Below are 24,072 nucleotides of genomic sequence, written 5' to 3' on the forward strand. Positions count from 1 at the left end.
CAACAAGACGCAGGGGAGATCAAGTTAAACCTCAAAGCCAGGCTCTCATCTGAAATCTACATTAAGCCCATTGGGATGTAGACTGTCCAGAGTATATATCCATCTTAGTTCTCGTTGTTTCAAGATTGCCAGACGGTCACCACCTCTCCTGGGCATAGCCACATGGTCGATTATCCAGCATCTTAGATCCCATTCACCATGATGAAGGGATCCAAAATGTCTGGAAACCGGCAGATCGGTGCGACTTTTCCTAATTGAGTTCCTATGGTTATTTAACCTGACCTTCAATTCTGTAGATGTTTCTCCTACATATATTAAATTGCAGGGACATGATAAAACATAAATAACATAAGATGATGAACATGTCAAATGATATCTAATAGGATGTTCTCTTCCTGTAGATGGATGTATGAAGGATTTTGATTTCCTTATGTAACGACAGTTGACGCAATTGAGACACGGGAATTGCGTCAACTGTCGTTACATAAGGAAATCAAAATCCTTCATACATCCATCTACAGGAAGAGAACATCCTATTAGATATCATTTGACATGTTCATCATCTTATGTTATTTATGTTTTATCATGTCCCTGCAATTTAATATATGTAGGAGAAACATCTACAGAATTGAAGGTCAGGTTAAATAACCATAGGAACTCAATTAGGAAAAGTCGCACCGATCTGCCGGTTTCCAGACATTTTGGATCCCTTCATCATGGTGAACGGGATCTAAGATGCTGGATAATCGACCATGTGGCTATGCCCAGGAGAGGTGGTGACCATCTGGCAATCTTGAAACAACGAGAACTAAGATGGATATATACAGTCTACATCCCAATGGGCTTAATGTAGATTTCAGATGAGAGCCTGGCTTTGAGGTTTAACTTGATCTCCCCTGCGTCTTGTTGTTCTTTCTCTTCAGTTGTATATAAGTGCCTTGAAATGGTGATAATACATATTGACAATCATTATGATACAGATTAATTAATCTGTAATTAATTTGCTAAATTTTTCTTTGCCTTTTAGAACAACATTTTTAAAGAAATTTCCTATGGATGGAGATCCTGGAACTGGCCCTCTTTGATGATGATGGTACCGTGCTGCTACATCTACAGCCTTCTTGCTGCGTATTTCCATATATGAAACTTTCTTTATTTAGCTATACTTTCCTTTAAGAATTCTTCTTATGGCTGCGTTATTTTCAGCAAGTAGTTTGGCAGTGCCGGCTGGGTACACTGACGTGTTCCCCTCCGGCACATGCCATCTAGTGGGTAGGATCCATCTCGGCAGAGTTGGCACCTTCTCCACATGCTGATTTGTGTAGGATGCACCTACTGCGGCTTAATGTACGATGCAGGAAAGTGTTGTGCTTTATGAAGGTAGGCATGAGTGGCACTTACGTTATCGCTGGGCAATGTTGCCCTATATCAAAATGGTGTCTTCAATGCTATTGAGATAGAACGCATGCGTCACATGAAAGCGCTTTGACAGAGATGATGACGCGGATCTGGACATGCGCAGTGAAGGAACGGAGACGCTAAACGAAACATGATAGTGTGTGCCGGCGCCATTCCATCTAGAGTTGCGACTTCTAAGATCTCCATCCGATATAATTATGCACTTTATAATAATATATATTTGTATTTATTATATGATCGATCACGGGGACTGTGTTCTTGTGATACCGATCTCTTACCTACTAGTCACTATATGCACATGCACTTTGTTTATATGTACCACATGTATTTAATTCAATCATGATTGTAATCACAGTAGGATTGGCCAGTCACTTGAGACTTGCCTTTATATGTTGGCATTTTCACTGTTTCTACGCTGGAAGAAGGCTCTTGTGAGCCGAAACGTCGCAAAGTTGCCGAAGTTATGGGTGAATAAAGCTCCACTGATTTTTCACTTTTACTTGGAGTGCAGTCCTGCTTTCTTTGAACCGTATTGTTGGGGCATTGCCGCTGCCTCTGTGGATATTGCACCCGATTCCTGGTGGTGCTCCCGCTGGATTTTCTTCTATATATATATATATATATATATATATACAGGTCCTTCTAAAAAATTAGCATATTGTGATAAAGTTCATTATTTTCTGTAATGTACTGATAAACATTAGACTTTCATATATTTTAGATTCATTACACACCAACTGAAGTAGTTCAAGCCTTTTATTGTTTTAATATTGATGATTTTGGCATACAGCTCATGAAAACCCAAAATTCCTATCTAAAAAAATTAGCATATTTCATCCGACCAATAAAAGAAAAGTGTTTTTATTACAAAAAAAGTCAACCTTCAAATAATTATGTTCAGTTATGCACTCAATACTTGGTGGGGAATCCTTTTGCAGAAATGACTGCTTCAATGCGGCGTGGCATGGAGGCAATCAGCCTGTGGCACTGCTGAGGTGTTATGGAGGCCCAGGATGCTTCGATAGCGGCCTTAAGCTCATCCAGAGTGTTGGGTCTTGTGTCTCTCAACTTTCTCTTCCCAATATCCCACAGATTCTCTATGGGGTTCAGGTCAGGAGAGTTGGCAGGGCAATTGAGCCCAGTAATACCATGGTCAGTAAACCATTTACCAGTGGTTTTGGCACTGTGAGCAGGTGCCAGGTCGTGCTGAAAAATGACATCTTCATCTCCATAAAGCTTTTCAGCAGATGGAAGCATGAAGTGCTCCAAATCTCCTGATGGCTAGCTGCATTGACCCTGCCCTTGATAAAACACAGTGGACCAACACCAGCAGCTGACATGGCACCCCAGACCATCACTGACTGTGGGTACTTGACACTGGACTTCAGGCATTTTGGCATTTCCCTCTCCCCAGTCTTCCTCCAGACTCTGGCACCTTGATTCCCGAATGACATGCAAAATTTGCTTTCATCCGAAAAAAGTACTTTGGACCACTGAGCAACAGTCCAGTGCTGCTTCTCTGTAGCCCAGGTCAGGCGCTTCTGCCGCTGTTTCTGGTTCAAAAGTGGCTTGACCTGGGGAATGCGGCACCTGTAGCCCATTTCCTGCACACGCCTGTACACTGGTGGCTCTGGATGTTTCTACTCCAGACTCAGTCCACTGCTTCCGCAAGGTCCCCCAAGGTCTGGAATCGGTCCTTCTCCACAATCTTCCTCATGGTTCGGTCACCTCTTCTCGTTGTGCAGCGTTTTCTGCCACACTTTTTCCTTCCCACAGACTTCCCACTGAGGTGCCTTGATACAGCACTCTGGGAACAGCCTATTCGTTCAGAAATGTCTTTCTGTGTCTTACCCTCTTGCTTGAGGGTGTCAATGATGGCCTTCTGGACAGCAGTCAGGTCGGCAGTCTTACCCATGATTGCGGTTTTGAGTAATGAACCAGGCTGGGAGTTTTTAAAAGCCTCAGGAATCTTTTGCAGGTGTTTAGAGTTAATTAGTTGATTCAGATGATTAGGTTAATAGCTCGTTTAGAGAACCTTTTCATGATATGCTAATTTTTTTAGATAGGAATTTGGGGTTTTCATGAGCTGTATGCCAAAATCATCAATATTAAAACAATAAAAGGCTTGAACTACTTCAGTTGTGTGTAATGAATCTAAAATATATGAAAGTCTAATGTTTATCAGTACATTACAGAAAATAATGAACTTTATCACAATATGCAAATTTTTTTGAAGGACCTGTATATATATATATATATATATATATATATAGACGAAAACGGACAGCAACTCCAAGTAGTACAAAAAATGATAATTTATTGGGCCACAGTGGCACAGAGGCGACGTTTCGGCTCAAAATCCAGAGCCTTTCTCAAGCATATATATATATATATATACAGGGCCCCACTACTATTACAGAGTGGGACTCTACATCCGCCCCCACTTAAAAGTAATCCTCCCCTGGCGTTGGACCTGATTGAAGCTCTGCATCTCTGAAAAATATAAGTACAGCACCCAAAAATACCAATGCCTAGAAATCAAGGTTGCACGGTTCTATTACTGTATGTCACTTAGATAACTACATATAGACAAAGGGTTATGCATAACAATACACCTCATCAATAAGCAGATATATCTTGAAGCTTTTATAATGCAGGGTGAATTCACGCGTAGGAACTTTTGTGCTTGATGGTGAAAAAATTGGGAGTTGATCTAATTTTTTTGGCATGCAGTCTATGATAAATGTCTGTGAAGGTTCTCATTTATCCAGGTCATGGTATATCAGTAAGGAATAAATCAAGGCAACTGGACGTACTGTAGATTTCTTGAAAACGTTTCACTCATTCTTCCAACGAGCTTTCTCAGAATTCAGAATTGAGAAAGTTCGTTGGAAGAACGAGTGAAACGTTTTCAAGAAATCTACAGTAAGTCCAGTTGCCTTGATTTATTCTTTACAGATAGACCATGATAAAGCACTCGAAGGCATAGTCCATCCCTGATTTGGGGTATTGTATATTTTTTATCCAAACACATTAGTATTTTTATATCAAAGTTAGGGATGAGTGAATCGACTTAAGATGAATCATCTGAAGTCGCGATGGAGTCTCGCGACTCGCGATTGATTTATAATGTAAAAAAAACATTTCCCGAACTCGGGTTTGGATCCAAGGCACCGCTTGGAACAAATAGTGGCCGGCCTACTTACAGGTAGTAGTCATCTTCTTGAGGGATGTCCTCCTCCTTCTCTTACCAGCATCATGCTCTCCTTCCTTGTAACAGGCGTTGTCGGTAGTGATGCGCCCCACAGAACCTTCTGGTCCTGGGATACAGACCCAAATGTCCGTGTTAAAATCCTCCATTGCTAGTGTCTATGCAGAGTCATGGATGACAGGGAATAATACTATTTGCTACATTTACCCGTATGCCATTACTATCATATTTGCTATTTATTGGCTAGCCTTAGGCCTCTTACACACAAGCAGGTTTTCCGTCCGGATGTGATGCATATAGTGAACCCATAGCGTCCAGGCTGAATCCTGAACCATTCATTTCATGTTTTTTTATGCATTGTTCAGAAAATATTGCAGCATCTTCTATATTGTGTGTTTTGTACGCAGCTCTGGCTCCATAGAAGTGAATTGGACTTTGCTGCAGCATGTGCTGCACTCTTTTCACCACTAGTTGGCACTGTAGTCCCACATGTAGTTACTTAATTTAATTTTACTTTGATGCCCTTCACTATGTGCTCTCCGCATCCGCATTTCCGGAGCGCGCCCCTGAACTTCCGGTCCGCGGCTCTGGAATTTTTTTTTCTATTCTTGTCCGCAATTGATGACAAGAATAGGCAGTCCTATGGGGCTGCTTGCCGGGTGTATTGTGGATCCGCAATACACCATGGACGTTTGAATGGAACCTTAGACTGGCATTGGATGTGCCGAAGTTATGGGGAGACCGGCGCCCTTTTCATAACTCCAGCCACATCCACCACCACAGATAGGGGTTTATTAAGACCGGCGTCTAAAATGCTGGTCTTAATAAATGTGCCCCTAAGTTTATATTTTCAGCACTACCAGAAAACCAAAGGAGAAAGGTATGTATCGCCACCTGTTCACAGCGCCAACTATGTCTGTCAGCAGTTTAGTGCCAAGAAAACTGAATTCAGAAAGACATTATTGTGGATGAGACAGATCACAATCAGATCAGGAGATCATTTTCATAACAGTCTAGACGGACTATGATCTGATTGGTCAGTGAGTGGTCGGAGATCCTGATCGCTTAATGAATCAATGAAAGTAGATAAAAACAATGTCTCCAATCACTTTATTTTCATCAGACACATCTCCATATGATTAGACGAGGTCACTTTACATTTTGAGACTTCCTAATAAGACACACTGTGGATGGTTTAATATTTGGATCCACTTTGGGGAGATCCTGAGGAAGGACACATCTGTTGCTGTCAGGCAGGCACACGTAGTTGGGTTTACAGAGGCAGCCTTCAATACAACCTATTATGCAAACTGCACCTTTAGGGCAGGGATTGGTACATGTGGTATATGTTGCGTTCCGGCAGAGTCCACACTTCGACGCTTCCACACATTCACCACGGCCATTATCTACAGTGCCACTTTTGCAGACACATCCTGGAACACATTTTTTAGGAACATTACATATAGGCTTCAGGTTATCACAGGTTGGTCGACACAACCCACAACCAGGTTCTTTGCCATATGGACAGCCGACTGCAAAAGAAGAAGAATTATTAACAAGATAAAAGATTGTCCTGGATTATAAAAACATGGCGGCTTTCTTACAAAAACAGTGGCACACCTTTCCAGAGGACGTTCGTAGTATCAGCTCCATTCACAGCTCAGAAGCTGAGTTGTAATACCAGACACAACCTGTGGACTGGAGAGGCATTGTTTCTGAAAGCAGCCAGGGTCTTGTATGTTTGGCGAGACCCTTGTCCACCACCGAGGCTCAGTGGTCACTTGGGGTCACATCAGGGGCGTAGCTATAGGGGGTGCAGAGGTAGCAGTCGCTACCGGGCCCAGGAGCCTGAGGGTGCCCAAAAACCCTTGTGCCACATAAGACACTGGCATTATAGAAAGTGCATGCTGGTCAATTTACACCTCTGGCTGAAGGGAAGGGGTTAGGTCAAGAATTTAGATTGAGGGGGTGCCCTTTCAATGTTTGCCTCTGGCAGCAGGAAGGCTATGTGCTCCCCTGCCCCTTGCCAACAAGCACTAAGGGAAGGGGGGGCCCAAGCTGAATTCTTGAACCAGGGCCCATGAGCCTTTAGCTACGCCCCTGGGTCACATCACTGCTGAGGTCAGCCGATGGAAGACCACAGATAGGACATCACACTTCTGGCCCACAGGAGACCAGAAGGAGCAGAGACTGGAGCCTCATCGCTTGAACAGGAAGGCTTTGAATAATTGTCTCTTTTTCTCTCATTTACACACTCCAGCAGAATGAATACATTTTAGGCTGGGAAAACTAAAAGAAAACCCTCACAAAATAATGTATATCATAAATGCAACCGAATAGGCGTTCCACATAGGGAGATATAGTATCCCCTGACATCTGTCAGCAGCTTTGTACCTATGACACTTGGCTCACCTGTTACATGTGCACTTGGCAGCTGAAGGCTTCTGTGTTGGTCCCATGTTCATAAGTTCCCGCATTGCTGAGAAAAATGAAGTTTTAATATATGCAAATGAGCCTCTAGGAGCAACGGGGGTCTCGTCATCTCTCTGCAACTGACTTTGAATGACAAACTGTAGACTGCTTGGCCCTGTCAATGAAAGTGCAGAGGGCACAGCAGTTGCAGAGAGAGCAGAGCCTCTAGGTGTAATGGCGCCTCATTTGTATATATAAAAACTTCATTTTTGTACATGTAACAGGACAGCCAGTGTCATAGGTACAAAACTGCTGACAGATGCCCTTTATCTAGGCTGTAAAAGATCAATCATTGCTCTTTGGTTACTTTCATTGTAACTCGGTGTAGTATAATGTAGTTGAACATTATACCCGGTCCCCTTTACTGCATCTGTTGTTTTATGAGGGCGAGGATTTAATAGATTTTTGGTATGGTACAATGTCACCAATAAAAGTAAGTCTCATTGGGAATGAATTTGAAGGAACACTACAGAATTTGCCTAGTGCAGGGTCTGAGGACCTTATGGGAAGACCATGACACAGAGACCTCTTTGAATCCATGTAACTAAGCATAACTCAGCAAATCAGTTTTGCCTGGAGTGTCTCTTAAAAAAAAAAAAAAAAATAGTCCTTAAACTGGAATTTTATTGTCCCATTTTGTGATCGAAGCTGCATCCAAATGTTTTCTACCCTGGTCAGATGTCCTATTGTTCCTAAATAGCCTACCTTCCCGATCTTGTCAGTGCGTGATGGGAAGAAACAACAATTCTGAGCCCATTTTACAGCCGGAGCAGCAGCCGCTCACATTGACTAATGGACTGTTACCCGGGAACTAGAGACTCCATATGGAGAAAGCAAAATCTAATGCTTATATAGTAACGGTTATGATATAATGTAAACTATCACATAGAACAAAAACTGTATACAATAAATACGTCTTTAGGGGTGTAATCCTTACTTTTGTCTGTTTGTACGGTTATGAGCCCGAGGAGCACACCTGCAAAACAGAAATCTCAAATTCATGGACTATATAGTGTAGAGAAAATCCAAAGAATATACAATGTCAGGGGTTCTAAAGAAACTGGTATATAGTTGTATCAGCAGTCCAACAAGATGAAATGTATGAAAAGCACTACTGAGGTAGGGGCTACAATCAGGTCAGGTCATCAAAGAGGCCCTCACTAAATGTTAGCTAAGAATCCACCCAGACGTTGACTATACCATTGCCCATCAGGACTCAGAATTTGTATAATTATTTTCTATTATGGGAAGGTCTTTCTTACCCCCTATAGCACGTGGTACTGGTCTAAGTGGCATTCCTGTAGGTTGTTACAATGTGGTGAGATTCACAATTCTGACATGATTTTGTGGGTTCCACTTCTTGAAGACCATTTGTTGGTTTTACTGCTATATATTCCTAGCTAGGACTGAGGAAGTTCCATCAGGTTAGAAATATGGGAGTAATTACATGTAGCTGATTGGTATAATCTAATTTAGGTGATGATTTGTGCTCGAGATTGCGCTGAGTCTTCCTGCTCTGAAAGGGGAGAAAGAGCTTCTAGAGTCTGATTGAGAGCTTGATTTAGAGGTGAGAGACCTCGCTGACAATGAAATGTGTAACTCACCAAGGGTTATCAGCAGCAATGTGATTGTTTGTGCCATGTTACCTGGGAGGGCTAACCTTTTTCCTGTAAATTATAAATTAAACTGATTAAGTAGGAAAACTTTCAGAAGTAAGCAAATGTATTTATAGGATTCATACATTGTCTGTTCTTGAACTGAGTTGAGCCCCCACCACCACCTCCATCATCATTATGGCACATTGGGTAAATTAATCGACATTATTGAACTATGACAACCTCTTCTCAGAATGAAGTCACCTCCACAATCAGCTGATCAGTGTGGGAGAAGCTTACTAAATCCCCGGTGATCAGCAGTTAGCTCTAGGAGAAGCTCCATGTGGCCTCTCTGTTTCCCTGCAGCGTCCACTTCAGGAGAAATGTGGTATTACTGGTCAGCCATAAACAACCATGTAACAGAAGCCGAGTCCCTGATAATGAGTCTTCATGTTATCTATCAGCTATCAGCTCTGGTTGGCCTCATTCTGCTTCCCAGTGGATAATGAAAATGTAAGAAAGGCTCTGGCTCTTCAAGGGCAATATAATAGTAGGACATAAAAGAATAGGAACCAGTGGAAGGATCTTGATGCTGCTTTCTATCCAAAGGAGTTGTAAAGACAAGCACTGGATCTGTCATATTAAAGTGCATGTAGTGATGTGAACCAGCAGTATGGAGCGAGACATATTGTGAATACAATGAGGGGAGCCATGATATCATGACACCTATCATTGTATAATTAATACTCAGTACATTTATATACACTTACCTGTTATAAAGGATAAGGTGGTACGCTCCTGGGAACTGTCTGTGTTGCAGGTGGTAATTCTAAGCTTCTGGATTGGTGGAGAATATTTAACGGTTTTTCGTATCCTATAAAAGTAGAGGTTCAACGGTTTAGGCGCATTCACGTAAGTATTTTGATCAAATTAGCAGTCCTGCACTTACATCCGTGATGGAAGATCTTCTAAAGGAACTAATCTTCAAGGCTGAATCCCAAGGAGGAGAAGAGTGGCTGCGCAGATGCCTTCAATCCGATCGGGATCCCGAAGATACGGTCGAACATCGGCATTCATCTAATTCAGTCCGCTACGCAGGAACCAGCGCGAGCGCAGATCTGATCGATGTCCGTCCCATCTCCACCGAAATAATATGCGATGACAAAGATTCGATTCCGCAAGCTACGAAAAGAAGAAGAAAAGAAAAAAGAGCTTATTCCCCTTCTCAAGTCCGAACATCTCCGATGATCAAACGTGGCAAAAGAAATATGACAGTTAGTAACGACATAGGTACCAGGCCTGAGCAACGTCCATCACGTAGCTCAGCAAAAAAGGTCTCGTCCCTGCCTGCAACTGTCACTCTAGCATCAGTATCTTCTGAGTTAGGTGAGAATTCACAATTATTGAAACAAAGTGACTGTTCTGAACAGTGCACTATATGGAAGAATCCTTCAATTGTTAATGAATTCAATTCATTAGACAAGGACAAATTATTTAAAGATTTTTTACAATTTTTGTCTAAAAAAGAAGCTTCAGATCATACTGGTTTCGTATGGCATGATGCTTCTGATACAGATCACACTACAAAAATACTCAATAGTTATAATTCTGAAATTGATAAATTCAATTGTCCCATGGGAAATATGAATCAGGAAAATGTCAGTAATGTAACCAATATTATTCCAGTGCTGGAACTTGGTTCTGGTATAAAAGAAACTTCTTTCAAGGAAGCATTACCATGCCAAGTTTCACCACTGGGTTTTCATTTAACACAAAATATAAAAGAAAAAATATGGAAAAAGGAATATATAGATATTTTTTCTCTGTTACCATCTGGTAGAGAAAATCTGAGAGCAGATTCAGATAAGGAGAAAAAGTCAGATGATGACAAAAAGAAACATCAAAAATCTATATTTAATTGGATGCAAGCATTTTGCATCTATGCAGCAGTACTGGGCGAAAAACATCATGATCTGTGCTCTGGTTTATTCTTTCATATTGACACAATACTCGAAGCATACAAAAATTTTGGAGGATACGGTTGGCTCCATTATGATGAATCTTTCAGACAAAAATTGGCTATTTACAAAAACCTTAGTTGGGGAAGCAAAGATGTAGGTCTGTGGCTCAATCTGATGTTGCCTCAGAGGAATCATTCATTTCGTCAACAAACAAGCAATTTTAACACATATAGAAAAGGAACTTGTTTTGCCTTTAACGACAATTTTTGTAAATGGCAAAACAATTGTAAATATAGACACGAATGTTCATACTGTTCCGGACCACACCCAGTTTCAAAGTGCTTTCGCAAACAAGGAATTAATTTTGCACATTCAGCCAAAGATCAACATGCAAATAAACATGGTGACTCCGCTGAATACAGCAAAATTAATTCACTGGCTAAGATTTTACCCAAACACTCAGATGGCCATGCTATTAACTGATGGGTTTTATCAAGGTTTCTTCATACCTGAATTTAAAGGACCGGGATGTAAGGTTGTTGATAATCTTCGTTCTGTAAAAAATAATTTAGACATTGTAATTGAAAAAATTCAATCAGAAATTGTTGCAGGTCGTATAGCTGGTCCGTTTAATTATCCTCCTTTTAAAAATTTCAGAATCTCCCCTTTAGGCTTAGTGCCAAAGAAAGAGCAAAATTCGTTCAGATTAATTCATAATCTATCATACCCAAAAAATGATTCATTGAATGACTCTATTGACAAAAGTAAAGCAAGCGTGAAGTATGCTTCTTTTGACCAAGCATTAATATATCTTCAAAAAGCAGGTAGTAATGCTTGGCTCGCTAAAGCTGACATTAAATCAGCGTTTAGACTTTTGCCAATTAACCCCTCTGGATACAATTCGTTAGGTTTTAAAATACTAGATAAATTCTTCTACGATATGGCACTACCAATGGGCTTTACACTTTCTTGCCATTACTTCGAGGCCTTTTCTACATTCCTTCACTGGATGTTGGATATCCATTCAAAACAGGGTTTTATTTTGCACTACTTAGACGATTTTTTATTCATAGGAGATAAAGATTCTAATGCTTGCGCAAATTTGTTAGACACATTTTTTATGATAGCTCATTATTTTAACATTCCTTTAGCTACAGATAAGACAGTTTTTCCCACCACTCAGTTAAAATTTTTAGGTATTCATATAAACACAGTAAGCATGGAATTCAGCATTCCTATGGAGAAAATTTGCCAAATTATTTTGATTTTATATGAACTAACAAAAAAGGAAAAAACAACACTTAAAAAATTTCAATCACTCCTAGGATCTCTAAATTATATATCCAGAGTAATACCTATGGGGAGAGTTTTTTCAAAAAGAATGTACGCAGCAACGGCAGGTAAAAAATCTCCAAATTCTCATATACGATTATCGAAAGAAATAAAAAATGATATAGCTATTTGGTTAAAATTTCTAAACGAATTTAATGGTCATTCTATTTGGCAAAAAGAATTCATAGATTCTGATTCTCTATCCTTATATACGGATGCTGCAGGAGCGGTAGGATATGGTGCCTTCTTCAATTTAAATTGGTCTGCAGAAAAATGGCCTTTAGACTGGATTTTGAAAAAATATACAAAAAATCTAGTTTTCATAGAATTATTTCCAGTTCTAGTGTCATTATCTATTTGGTCATTAGAATTTCAGAATAGAAGAATTCTTTTACATACGGACAACACTGGTGTAGTTTATGCTATCAATTGTCTTTCCTCTAAATCTGAGATAGTTAACTTAATATTGCGAAAATTAGTTTTAATTTGTTTAAAAAACAACATATGGATTAAGGCAAAACATATACTGGGAAAAAATAATATACTGGCTGACGCTTTATCTCGACAGCGTTTCAAGGATTTCTTCGAGATGGTACCACAAGCTACAAGAATAGGAATTGCTTGTCCGACTCAACTTTGGAATTTGACAGAAGACTAAAGGACGAGTTAATAAAAAATTCTTTAGCTGCAAATACATGGGCAGCTTATGCAGCCGCATGGTTCGAGTGGAGCGAATTTTGCAAACTACATAATATAAACAGTTCAATTTTAACTGAGAATATTGAGAATGTTATATCTTTTATTTTGTATCTTTACAAAAAAGGTGTTAATGCTGGTGCCATTTCGAAAAAATTATCGGGTATATCATTTTTTCTAAAATTGGAAGGCTATAATTCTTTACTTAGCCATTTTAAAATAAAACAAATTTTAAAAGGCATCATTAAGAATTCAGTGATAACAGATAAAACTAGGCCTATTTCAATACAATTATTACAAAAAATAATTTCTCAATTACCCAAGGTTTGTAAATCTGTTTACGAAACTTACCTTTTTTCATCAGCTTATTCTTTGGCATTCTTTGCAGCGCTAAGAATTAGCGAGATAGCTGCAAAAAATAAAAGAACAGAATCTCCTTTATTAATTTACGATTTATTTTGTAGCAGTAGTTCATTAGAAATTAAAATTAAAAAATCCAAAACAGATCAGTTTGGAACAGGAACAACCATACATCTTAATAAATTTTATTTTAGTTCAGTTTGTCCAGTTGAGAACATGAAAAAATGGTTACAAGTTAGGAACAATATTAATGAATCGTTATTTATTCATTTTGATGGAACTCCGTTGACAATCTACCAATTTAATTATATTCTCAATTCGTGTTTAAAAAATATTGGTTTAGATAAACATAAAATAACAGCCCATTCGTTCAGAATTGGAGCGGCCACATATGCTGCTCAATTGGGAATTAATGATAGTGTCATAAAAAGACTAGGGAGATGGAAATCTAAATGTTACAAATTATACATTCGTCCTAACCTAATTGTTCATTAATTTCAGGAAAATTACGAATAATTTGGATTCTAGGACACGACACTATTGCATTGGCTCATAGACGTTCATTTGTCAGAAAGTCTTCCTATAATTTAGGATTCCCAGCGAACTATTGTTTATATTGGAGGTCATTTCAAGATGTCAAGTATAACAATATGTTTCATGAATGTAAAAAACTGTTAAATATTTGGCCGACACCTAGTTTAGTCATTTTACATTTTGGCGAAAATGCCATCGGTGGAATAAAAACTCATGAAATAATTTATGAATTGAAAGAGAATATAATCCAAATTCGCAATTTAATCGGAAATCCAAAAATAATATTTTCTGAATTTATTCCAAAATTTTCTTGGTCTTACAAAGAGTTGGCATTCAAAGAAAAAATAAGAAGAAGAATTAATAGGCAGATGGAAATATTTATGAGAAAAATTGGAGAAAATTCATACAGACACTGGGAATTAAACGGTTTCACCAGAGGTCTTTATCACCCACTGAAGGAACAATTGTCTGATATCGGACTTGATATATTTATTGTTGATGTTCAAAATATGATTGATAAAATATTTCATTAGTATGGATTTAGGCTGCAATGGCTTGCCTTGTCGCTTTGCGATTTGGCGGTTGGGTTAAGTCACTCCGCTGAGTGGACTTTGTGATTACTTGGTTTATTTAATAGATGGAATTTTTATATGGAATTGAAATTTAATAAAATTATTAATAGTTTATCATAATAAGCATTGCGGCCTAAAATTCCCAACAAAGTTTATTGTACGAGTTATTCAATAAATTGAATTTTATTTACAATTTATGATGTTTTGTTGTTATTAAATTTATTATCTCATGGTGTATATGACATCATGGAGCGAGACATATTGTGAATACAATGAGGGGAGCCATGATATCATGACACCTATCATTGTATAATTAATACTCAGTACATTTATATACACTTACCTGTTATAAAGGATAAGGTGGTACGCTCCTGGGAACTGTCTGTGTTGCAGGTGGTAATTCTAAGCTTCTGGATTGGTGGAGAATATTTAACGGTTTTTCGTATCCTATAAAAGTAGAGGTTCAACGGTTTAGGCGCATTCACGTAAGTATTTTGATCAAATTACCCTTCCCTCCCGCCCTTTAAAATATTAAAAAATTGTCGCTTTGCTTATTGATGAGGGGTTAAGTCACTCCGCTGAGTGGACTTTGTGATTACTTGGTTTATTTAATAGATGGAATTTTTATATGGAATTGAAATTTAATAAAATTATTAATAGTTTATCATAATAAGCATTGCGGCCTAAAATTCCCAACAAAGTTTATTGTACGAGTTATTCAATAAATTGAATTTTATTTACAATTTATGATGTTTTGTTGTTATTAAATTTATTATCTCATGGTGTATATGACATCATATAGTATAACACCTCCAAACCTACACGATATATAGTATAACCAGCCCAGCACCTTACAGTGTATAGTATAATATCCCCAGCACCCTATATATGCGGTAGTATAATAAGCCCAGCACCTTACAGTATATAGTATAATAAGCCCAGCACCTTACAGTATATAGTATAATATCCCCAGCACCCTATATATGCGGTAGTATAATAAGCCCAGCACCTTACAGTATATAGTATAATATCCCCAGCACCCTATATATGCGGTAGTATAATAAGCCCAGCACCTTACAGTATATAGTATAATAAGCCCAGCACCTTACAGTATATAGTATAATATCCCCAGCACCCTATATATGCGGTAGTATAATAAGCCCAGCACCTTACAGTATATAGTATAACAAGCCCAGCACCTTACAGTATATAGTATAACAAGACCAGCACCTTACAGTATATAGTATAATAAGCCCAGCACCTTACAGTATATAGTATAATATCCCCAGCACCCTATATATGCGGTAGTATAATAAGCCCAGCACCTTACAGTATATAGTATAATATCCCCAGCACCCTATATATGCGGTAGTATAATAAGCCCAGCCCCACACAGTATATAGTATAATAAGCCCAGCACCTTACAGTATATAGTATAACAAGCCCAGCACCTTACAGTATATAGTATAACAAGACCAGCACCTTACAGTATATAGTATAATAATCCGAGCACCTTACAGTATATAGTATAATAAGCCGAGCACCTTACAGTATATAGTATAATAAGCCCAGCACCTTACAGTATATAGTATAATAAGCCCAGCACCTTACAGTATATAGTATAATAAGCCCAGCACCTTACAGTGTATAGTATAATAAGCCCAGCACCTTACAGTATATAGTATAATAAGCCTAGCACCTTACAGTATATAGTATAATATCCCCAGCCCCACACAGTATATAGTATAACACCCCAGCCCCACACAATATATAGTATAACACCTCCTGTCAAGCCTATTTTATTCCCAGATCTCATAATTCACGGTGAAGCAAAAGACGCTGTTCACTAATTTACTATTGATGTCCTATCAGGATAGGTCACCAGTGTCTGATCAGTAGGAGTCTGACCCTCTGCACCTCACTGATTAGCAGCAGTAGCTCAGGCACTGGAAGTTGTTGCCTAAACTACCCATCTCCATCCATTTCACAGTGGACAGAGTTGGTTAAAGTGAATCAGAGCCTCTGATTGTCGGAGTACAGGAGTCAGACCCCTGCCAATCAGATCCTGATGGCCTATCTGGAGGATAAGTCATGAATGATTGCATGGACAACCCCTATAAAAATGGTACATTTCCCCCACTGTTATTGTACATTGGGCAAAGTGCAAGGAGGAAGGTAGGGGTGAACCTCATACTCTCCCTTACAGCACAGAACCTGTAACTGTAGCCATCAGGAAGGTAAGGACAGTAATAAGCCATCTCTGACTTCTGTATAGGGAGTGAATCTGTCAATGACTCCCCGCCCCAGCGGTCTAAGTAAGGACGTTCAAGTCTCTTCAAGTGAAACCTGCATCCTCTGCCCTGAATGGGCACGTATAACGTTTACCCCCTAGAAGGAATGGGATAGAGTCAAACAGGCACTGGACACTTCATATTTGCCTTAGCATCGGGTCACCACTGAGATGCTAGCTAAGGACTCTATCTACTCTATGGGTCTTTCACCAGAGGCATGAAAAGCAAGATAAGTGAGTAACTGTTTTTGTTTCACCCATTGGTCTTGTGTCTATTTGGCGGCCATGAGTTTAGTTATCACCCAAAAACGTTCCCCAGGGTTGAGGACAGTCCTTCACAATGGGGGCAGTATCTTTTTGTCTGGATAGGAGTAGAAGTTTTGGCACCTACCTGGATGATGTATGTAGGATGATGAGTATGGTCTTCAGGTGAAGCAGGGATACTACTGGTGCTCTATTATATATACAGTGGGGGTATAAGGGTGTTACGGGTGTGACCTGTGACCTAAATACCGTTTATAATGACTGTCACTGTGACATGTAATGACCAAATTGTTATGTAATCATTAACCTATAATTAGTTTCTGTTTACAACAATTATAATCATTTCTGATTTCTTCATTAACGGCTTGTGTAACAAAACATATTCTGCATTTTTCAAACCAGCGCCTGGATCTGAAAACTCTCGGCATTTCATGTAATCAAAAATTTAGCATAGCCACTGAGATGTAGAATAAAATGTATCTGTACAGCGCCACCTGCTGTTTGTTCTTTTATTTTATTTTTTGTCCGTCTCACTGAGCTGCTCGAACGCGCTCAGTTCCAATCTACAACTGCCACCAGCCATATGTTCTGTTAGACGCTTTAGCAGTTACAAGGAGAGAGCTGTAGCAGAAAGGACACCCCCCCCCCCCCCCCCCGAGCTGAAGATAATCTAGCAGAGCAACTGGAGCAGTGAAAGTGGAGATCTCTGGATCCATGTGAGGTGCAGGGTTGGTTTTACCTTTATTAGAAAGAGATTGTTGTGCTATATGATGTCTGATTGTTAATTTTTTACAACAATCATGGAATTCTCCCTGTAGCTGTTGATTGCTTATCTTAAGGATATTGATATTAGATTGCTGGGATCTGACACCCAGTTCTTACAGCTGGTGGTGGAGTGAGCTGAGCTGCAGGATATCAGCACAGTCACTACACAGTGAGGACTTCTGCTTCCGGCTGGAAAACCCCTTTAAAGTGTAACTGCTATTCTGTTTTTATTTGTGTAATGTGTAGGGGCAGTGATACTGACTATTTTTGTATTATACTTTACTTACTGAAATTATAAATGTCAATTATAAATATGGCTCTAACGTTCCGCGTTTTGAGCCTTAGCAACGCTCCTCTGTCTTCTGTTTACATCACACAGTCGGTGTTAGCAAGTCTCCACTGTTATGTAAACAGAAGACAGAGGAGCGTTGCTAAGCCTCAAAACGCGGAACTTTAGAGCTATATTTCTAATAGAAATGTATAATTTCAGTAATTAAAGTATATCACAAAAATGGTCAGTATCACTGCTCCTATATGTTACAAAAATAAAAATAGAACGGCAGTTGCACTTTAAGGGCTTGTGAGTTTTTCATATACAAGTAGTGTTGATCGAGCACCAAAGTGCTCGGGTGCTCTGGCCGAACACATCGGTATGCTCATGTGTTCTTACCGAGCACCCTAGCACAATGGAAGTCAATGGCAGAACCCCAGGCACCCCCTGCTCGGAAGAGAAGAGGGAGTCTGGTTCACAAAAAAAGGTTAGAAATTGGTGGAAACCCCATCAAAATGGTTTGGAAACAGCATCAAGAGGATAGCTGGATGCGTCTTGGAGTCCTATTATCTATGTCATACAATAGACAACCACACAAAGGCTATATGCCAAAAGCCAGGAATATGCAATCCATCAATCTATCCATAAGACAGATGACAGGCTTAGACAGCATACCTTATAATGGCAGCCTTGTGCACTATGAGACATTCCAAACCAGCGCTCATCTGACTGAGAGCAGGTAAGCCTCAAAGACTATTACTCTTGTCATAAGACTATGAAACCAATAGATGATACTGTTAATGAGTAGTGTAGATCGCAATTTTTCCATGCAAATGGTTTTTCAGCTGAAAAACAAGGCATAGTCTGCTCATTTGCATGTCTTTCCCATATGCCCATGTTTATGCAAATTCGTTTTTACATGACAAAACTGTATAGAAAGGTTATTGAACATTATGTTAGGACAATCAGAATTTTTTTTGTCACCCTAATGATATTAATCTAGGTGCGCAGGTCCACCCAAGCCATCCAACAGATCTGAAGTAACTTTGAGGCTTACTGGTTCTCAGTCAGATGAGAGCTGGTTTGGAATGTCTCATACTGCACAAGGCTGCCATTGTAAGGTATGCTGTCTAAGCCTGTCATCTGTCTCATGGATAGATTGATGGCTTGCACATACGTGGCTTTTGGCATATAGCCTTTATGTGGTTGTTTATTGTATGTCGTAGATAAGAATCCAAGATGCATCCAGCCATCCTCTTAATGCTGTTTCCAAACCATTTTGATGGGGTTTCCATCAATTTCTAACCTTTTTTGTGAACCAGACACCCTCATCTCTTTAGAGCAGGGGGTGCCTGGGGTTCTCCCATAGACTTAAATTGTACTTGAGCACCCGCAGTATTCGGCCGAGCACTCGGATGTGCAGAGCATAGCGATGCTCGAGCCGAACAGCAGTTTGGCCGAGCATGCTCGCTCATCACTACCTATGAGGAAGCATAGACTTTCCCACAGGGAATCTCCAGGTCATTACACTACCTCTGATAGCTGTAGCCTGAAGGGTCAGGAGACACTAATACCTGGTTAAAGGCAGCAGGCAGTGGACGTCACCAGATGTGCCGAGGTCGGGCCTGGTGGAGTTCTTCACTCTAATACCCCACACCACCTAAGGACAGATGTGCTGCTGTTTTTGGAAGAAAGCAGCCATGTTTTTCCAATTCTGGACAACCCCTTTAACATAAATCAAAATATTTTATCATAAATAATGAACTGTATTTGCCCCTTTCTCCATCTTCTTACACAGGACATTGTTCTGACAAAAAAGTCAAGTGCTGAAAAAAAAAATCCTCCTTATGTCAAAATGTAAATATATTCCGGCAGCATAAAATCTTTTTTGCAAATCATTTTGCTTTTCGCAAATATTAAACTGTTTTACTTTATTTTTTGATGTGAACAGGGCCTTACTTATTTGTTTTTAGTTTATGTTTATGTTTTTAATTAAATATGTTTATTTTAATTGTATGTTATATTTTATGTTTATCACATAGATTTTTTATTGAATGTATATATTTTGTCCTTTTCTTATATTTTTGGTCACATAATTTATGTAACTGTGTCAGCAGTAGACATCATGTTCTGTCCATGGTGTGACTAAGGACACCAAGTCTTTTTATGATCTAATGTCTAATCTGCAATTAATAAATTGGGTGTTACAAACAACATGTCTATTGCTTCATGTTCAACTAATTAGGCTGAGTTGACATCATCGTTCAGCCTCTCAGTTCTTCTGCTCTGTTATAGGAGCAGAAGAACGTAGAGAATGGATTCAGCACAAAACTGAGCTAAACTGAGCCTACAGACCCCATGGACTATAATGAGGTCCGTTAGGCTACTGCTCAGAGGAAGATTTTTGAAGCGGAGACAAAAGACCTGCCTGCATGACTTTTTTCTCTGTGCTGTTCACTGATGAAAGTCGATTCACGCTGAGGAGAAATGATGGCCGCCAACAATTTTGGAGACAACAAGGAGAGCATTTTGCATCAGACTCTGTTGTCACCAGACAAGCTTTTAGTGGTGGTGGTGTTACAGTGTGGGCAGGTGTGTCTAGTCAATACAGAACTGCCCTACACTTTCTAAATGGTACAGTGACAAGCCCATACTACTTCAATAACAACATCAATCCAGTCATTGTGCATGAACAACACAGGCCTAATTTCATCTTCATGGATGACAATGTGCCAGCTCATTGAGGTCGCGTCAATAGGTAATGGCTGCTGGAGACTGGGGGACCACAAACGGAGTGGCCTATACTTTCTCCAGACCTGAATCCCATTGAAACCGTATAGGATCAGCTGAGTTGCCGTGTAGAGGCTCGTAACTCTGTACCCAAGAACCTCAATGACTTGACTAGAGAGCTGCCCTTCAAGAAGAGTGGAATGCCATGCCTCAGCAGAAAAAAAGGCGACTTGTGAACAGCATTAGACATTGTTGTCAAGCTATAATTGATGCTGAAGGCCACATGACAAGCTTTTGAGACCCTGACATTTTTGTGGGGGTATAACCACCACTGTTGTTGGTTTTTGTTTCAATGCATTGTTTGAGATGAGGAAATCACCATTGCATGCTTCTATTTTCATGATATAATATTACTTTAGCATGAACTCTTTATGTTTTCCATAAATTTCACCCGAAAGCCAAATATCCCAAACTTTTTGTGTGTAGTGCAGTGTTTTCCAACCAGTGTGCCTCCAGCTGTTGCAAAACTACAACTCCCAGCATGCCCGCACAGCCAAAGGCTGTCCAGGCATGCTGGGAGTTGTAGTTTTGCAACAGCTGGAGGCACACTGGTTGGGAAACACTGGTGTAGTGTATAATGTTTTGCGTATTTTATCATACCATACTAAAGTTTTTGCACCTAAGCCTTGTCAAGCCTATTTTATTTCCGGAGCTCATAATTCATGGTAAAGCAAAAGACGCTTGTTCACTAATTTACTATTGATGTCCTATCAGGATAGGTCACCAGTGTCTGATCAGTATGAGTTTGACACGTTGCACCTCACTGATTAGCAGCAGTAGCTCTGGCACTGGAAGTTGTTGCCTAAACTACCCAGCTCCATCCATTTCACAGTGGGCAGAGTTGGTTACTGCAGTGCTGCTCCTATTAAAGTGAATCAGAGCCTCTGATTGTCGGAGTGCAGGAGTCAGACCCCTGCCAATCAGATCCTGATGGCCTATCTGGAGGATAAGCCATGAATGATTGTGTGGACAACGCCTTTAATAATGATAAATTTCCCCCACCGTTAATGTACATTGGGCAAAGTGCAAGGAGGTGAACCTCATACTCTCCCTTACAGCACAGAACCTGTAACTGTACCCATCAGGAAGATAAGGATGGTAATAAGCCATCTGTCACGGCTGAGGATGGGGAAAACCCTCAGCCGTGCGATGCCAGATAGTGTTAGGCTGCTCGGCCAGGAAGACAGGATTAGGGAGCAGGTCACCTCCTAACGCGTCCCTAACCTGACCCTAACTCCTAGCTGCATGGGCCGACCTTTAAGGTAGGAGGACCCATGCTCCGGAACCTCGGATCCCTAACTCACCCTCCGACCAGTCCCTGGACTAGGAGTCAGGGTAAGACGGCCTGTTCCTTCTGGACACGGAGGAACAGGGGTCTCAATGGCCAAGCTGCTGGGAAAAGGGGAACACAAACAGACTAACGGAAATGGCAGGCGAACTAAGTAGTTCCACCAACCTGCCACAGCCTAGCTGACTGGATCCCTGTGCACACAGGAATCCAGAACCATTAGCTGCACAAACCAACAAAGGAAGGTCCCAACAGAACATCGCATGGACATAACACACAACAAGACATAAACATAATGTGACAATATCTTTCTGACCACAGGGGTGGCTCTCACTGGCAGGTAGAAAACACAAGAGGCTGCTCCAGCTAAGCATGGCTGAAGCAACCCTCAGACCTGTGCTAACAGTGAGGCTATATAGGCCAAGAAGCCACACCCCACAGTCGGACACACCCAGTGACACACACACACACTGGGAAGGGAGTTAACCCTTCCAGCACCAGGGAAGGGAAAACACAACTTAAAGGGGAAGTGTCCAAACAACAAACACACTGTGGCTGTTGCCGCAGGCAACGACATGGGTGGCAACCGTGTCCTGGGAGTCAGCCCGAAGGCCGGGACACTGCCACCACATGTATACAATACAACCAAACGTTGCCACGGACAGCCACAGTGAAGGGAAGATGTCAGTGCACACCAAACATAAACAAAGTGCACACAGACATACAAAAGTGCTTACAAACACGCACACAACTCCAAGGGAACCGCACACATAGCTGTTGTCCGCGGCAACCGCACTTGAGGCCAACAACATAATGCCTCCAGCTGCGGTTGACACTACAACCCAAACCGCGGGCAACTCCCAAGGAGTCACGGCCAAAAACATGGTCGTGACACCATCTTTGACTTCTCTATAGGGAGTGAATCTGTCAATGACTCCCCGGTCCAGTGGAATAAGTAAGGACGTTCAAGTCTCTTCAAGTGAAACCTGCATCCTCTGCCCTGAATGGGCACGTATAACGTTTACCCCCTAGAAGGAATGGGATAGAGTCAAAAAGGCACTGGACACTTCATATTTGCCATATGCATGTGCTGATGTGAACCAGCCCTATAGCGGGTCACCTCTAGCTAAGGACTCTATCTACTCTATGGTCTTTTACCAGAGGCATGAAAAACAAGAATAAGTAGTGATGGCCTTGCGGTTCGCCCCGGTGGTTGGCTCGCGGCAAACTTTGCGCATTTGCTATCTGCCGAACATGCAAACATATGGCAATATGTCCACGCGCGCCATATTCTTTTTCATTGCGCCAAACTTTGACCCATGACACATCCATCAAGTGGGACAGGACAGCCAATTGAGACGTTTCAGCACATGGACATACCCACAACCCTATAACAGAACCCGATCTGGCAGCCATTTTGCATTATGTGTTTTGCCAGTGTAGGGAGAGGTTGCAATAGGGACAGGCTGTTAGGAAGTTAGGGACCCCAAATGCTAGTTAAAAGGGCCACAAAAAGGAGTTGGTAACGTTGTGATATCGATAGGTGTGATACACAGAGGAGTGTGATATACTTATAATATTCCTTCTAACATAAAAAGTATAAAATAGTGCATTTGTATGCTTTCAGAAAATTCTTATTGAAGGCTACGATCTATCAGCTTTCACAAAATAGTGATAGAGGTTTTCCATATACCTGCATCCACAAAATTACTGCTTGAGGGTGATATACCAGCTTCAACTAACAACTGATTGAGGCCTGCCATATATGCAATGACCGGACACCCTAGGGGTGATGTGCATGAGCGTACTAGTGATAAGGTGACGAGCATAGCAGTACTCACGGTTAAGTTGTTCCTTGGGGCCGGCGTGCAGTGGATGGGAAGACAGCAAGAATGTCACGGTAAGTGGGGAAAAGAAGAACACCAAATAAACAAACTACAACAGTAGCACAGACTAGGCCCCAAAGCTAGTGAGGAGGGGGATGGTAACGTCCTAGTTATCCCTGAGCCTCTCACTGACTGCTGACAGTATGAGCAAATCCTAATGGTGGAAGAACTCATACACCGGAACCTAAGACCTGCTGAAACTGTCACAAACCCTAAATTAGGGAGCAGGGGTAAGACTGCCGGGACCTTGCACTGTGAAGGGACCAGCGTCTCCCTGAGACCTAGACAAAACACACACACAAAATAGAAACAGGAAGACTTAGCTGGAGATAAGTAAGAAGCAGGAGAACCTCTAACAACCAGCTT

The 24,072-nt window shown here is 40.7% G+C and overlaps 1 protein-coding gene across 1 annotated transcript; it reads right to left on the reverse strand.

Annotated features, from left to right (window-relative positions):
* Positions 1-5,723: 5,723 nt before the first annotated feature.
* On the reverse strand, positions 5,724-16,891 carry LOC122929078 (serine protease inhibitor swm-1-like). The gene is made up of 4 exons (XM_044282526.1): positions 16,834-16,891; positions 8,707-8,769; positions 8,040-8,078; positions 5,724-6,162 (listed from the first exon to the last, which is right to left on the reverse strand). Exons 2-4 carry the CDS (start codon positions 8,741-8,743, stop codon positions 5,780-5,782), a joined length of 459 nt encoding a protein of 152 aa, XP_044138461.1. The 5' UTR covers positions 8,744-8,769; positions 16,834-16,891; the 3' UTR covers positions 5,724-5,779.
* Positions 16,892-24,072: the final 7,181 nt, after the last annotated feature.

The sequence above is a fragment of the Bufo gargarizans genome, chromosome 2 (assembly GCF_014858855.1).
Source record: "Bufo gargarizans isolate SCDJY-AF-19 chromosome 2, ASM1485885v1, whole genome shotgun sequence".
NCBI classification, from domain to species: Eukaryota; Metazoa; Chordata; class Amphibia; order Anura; family Bufonidae; genus Bufo; species Bufo gargarizans.

What these genes read in the sequence shown, in the direction of transcription:
- LOC122929078 (XM_044282526.1), bottom strand. Translation starts at nt 8,743, where the DNA reads ATGGCACAAACAATCACATTGCTGCTGATAACCCTTG. An exon ending in ATTGCTGCTGATAACCCTTG is followed by an intron (nt 8,079 to 8,706) that starts GTGAGTTACACA and finishes TCTGTTTTGCAG; the next exon opens with GTGTGCTCCTCGGGCTCATA. An exon ending in AACCGTACAAACAGACAAAA is followed by an intron (nt 6,163 to 8,039) that starts GTAAGGATTACA and finishes CTTCTTTTGCAG; the next exon opens with TCGGCTGTCCATATGGCAAA.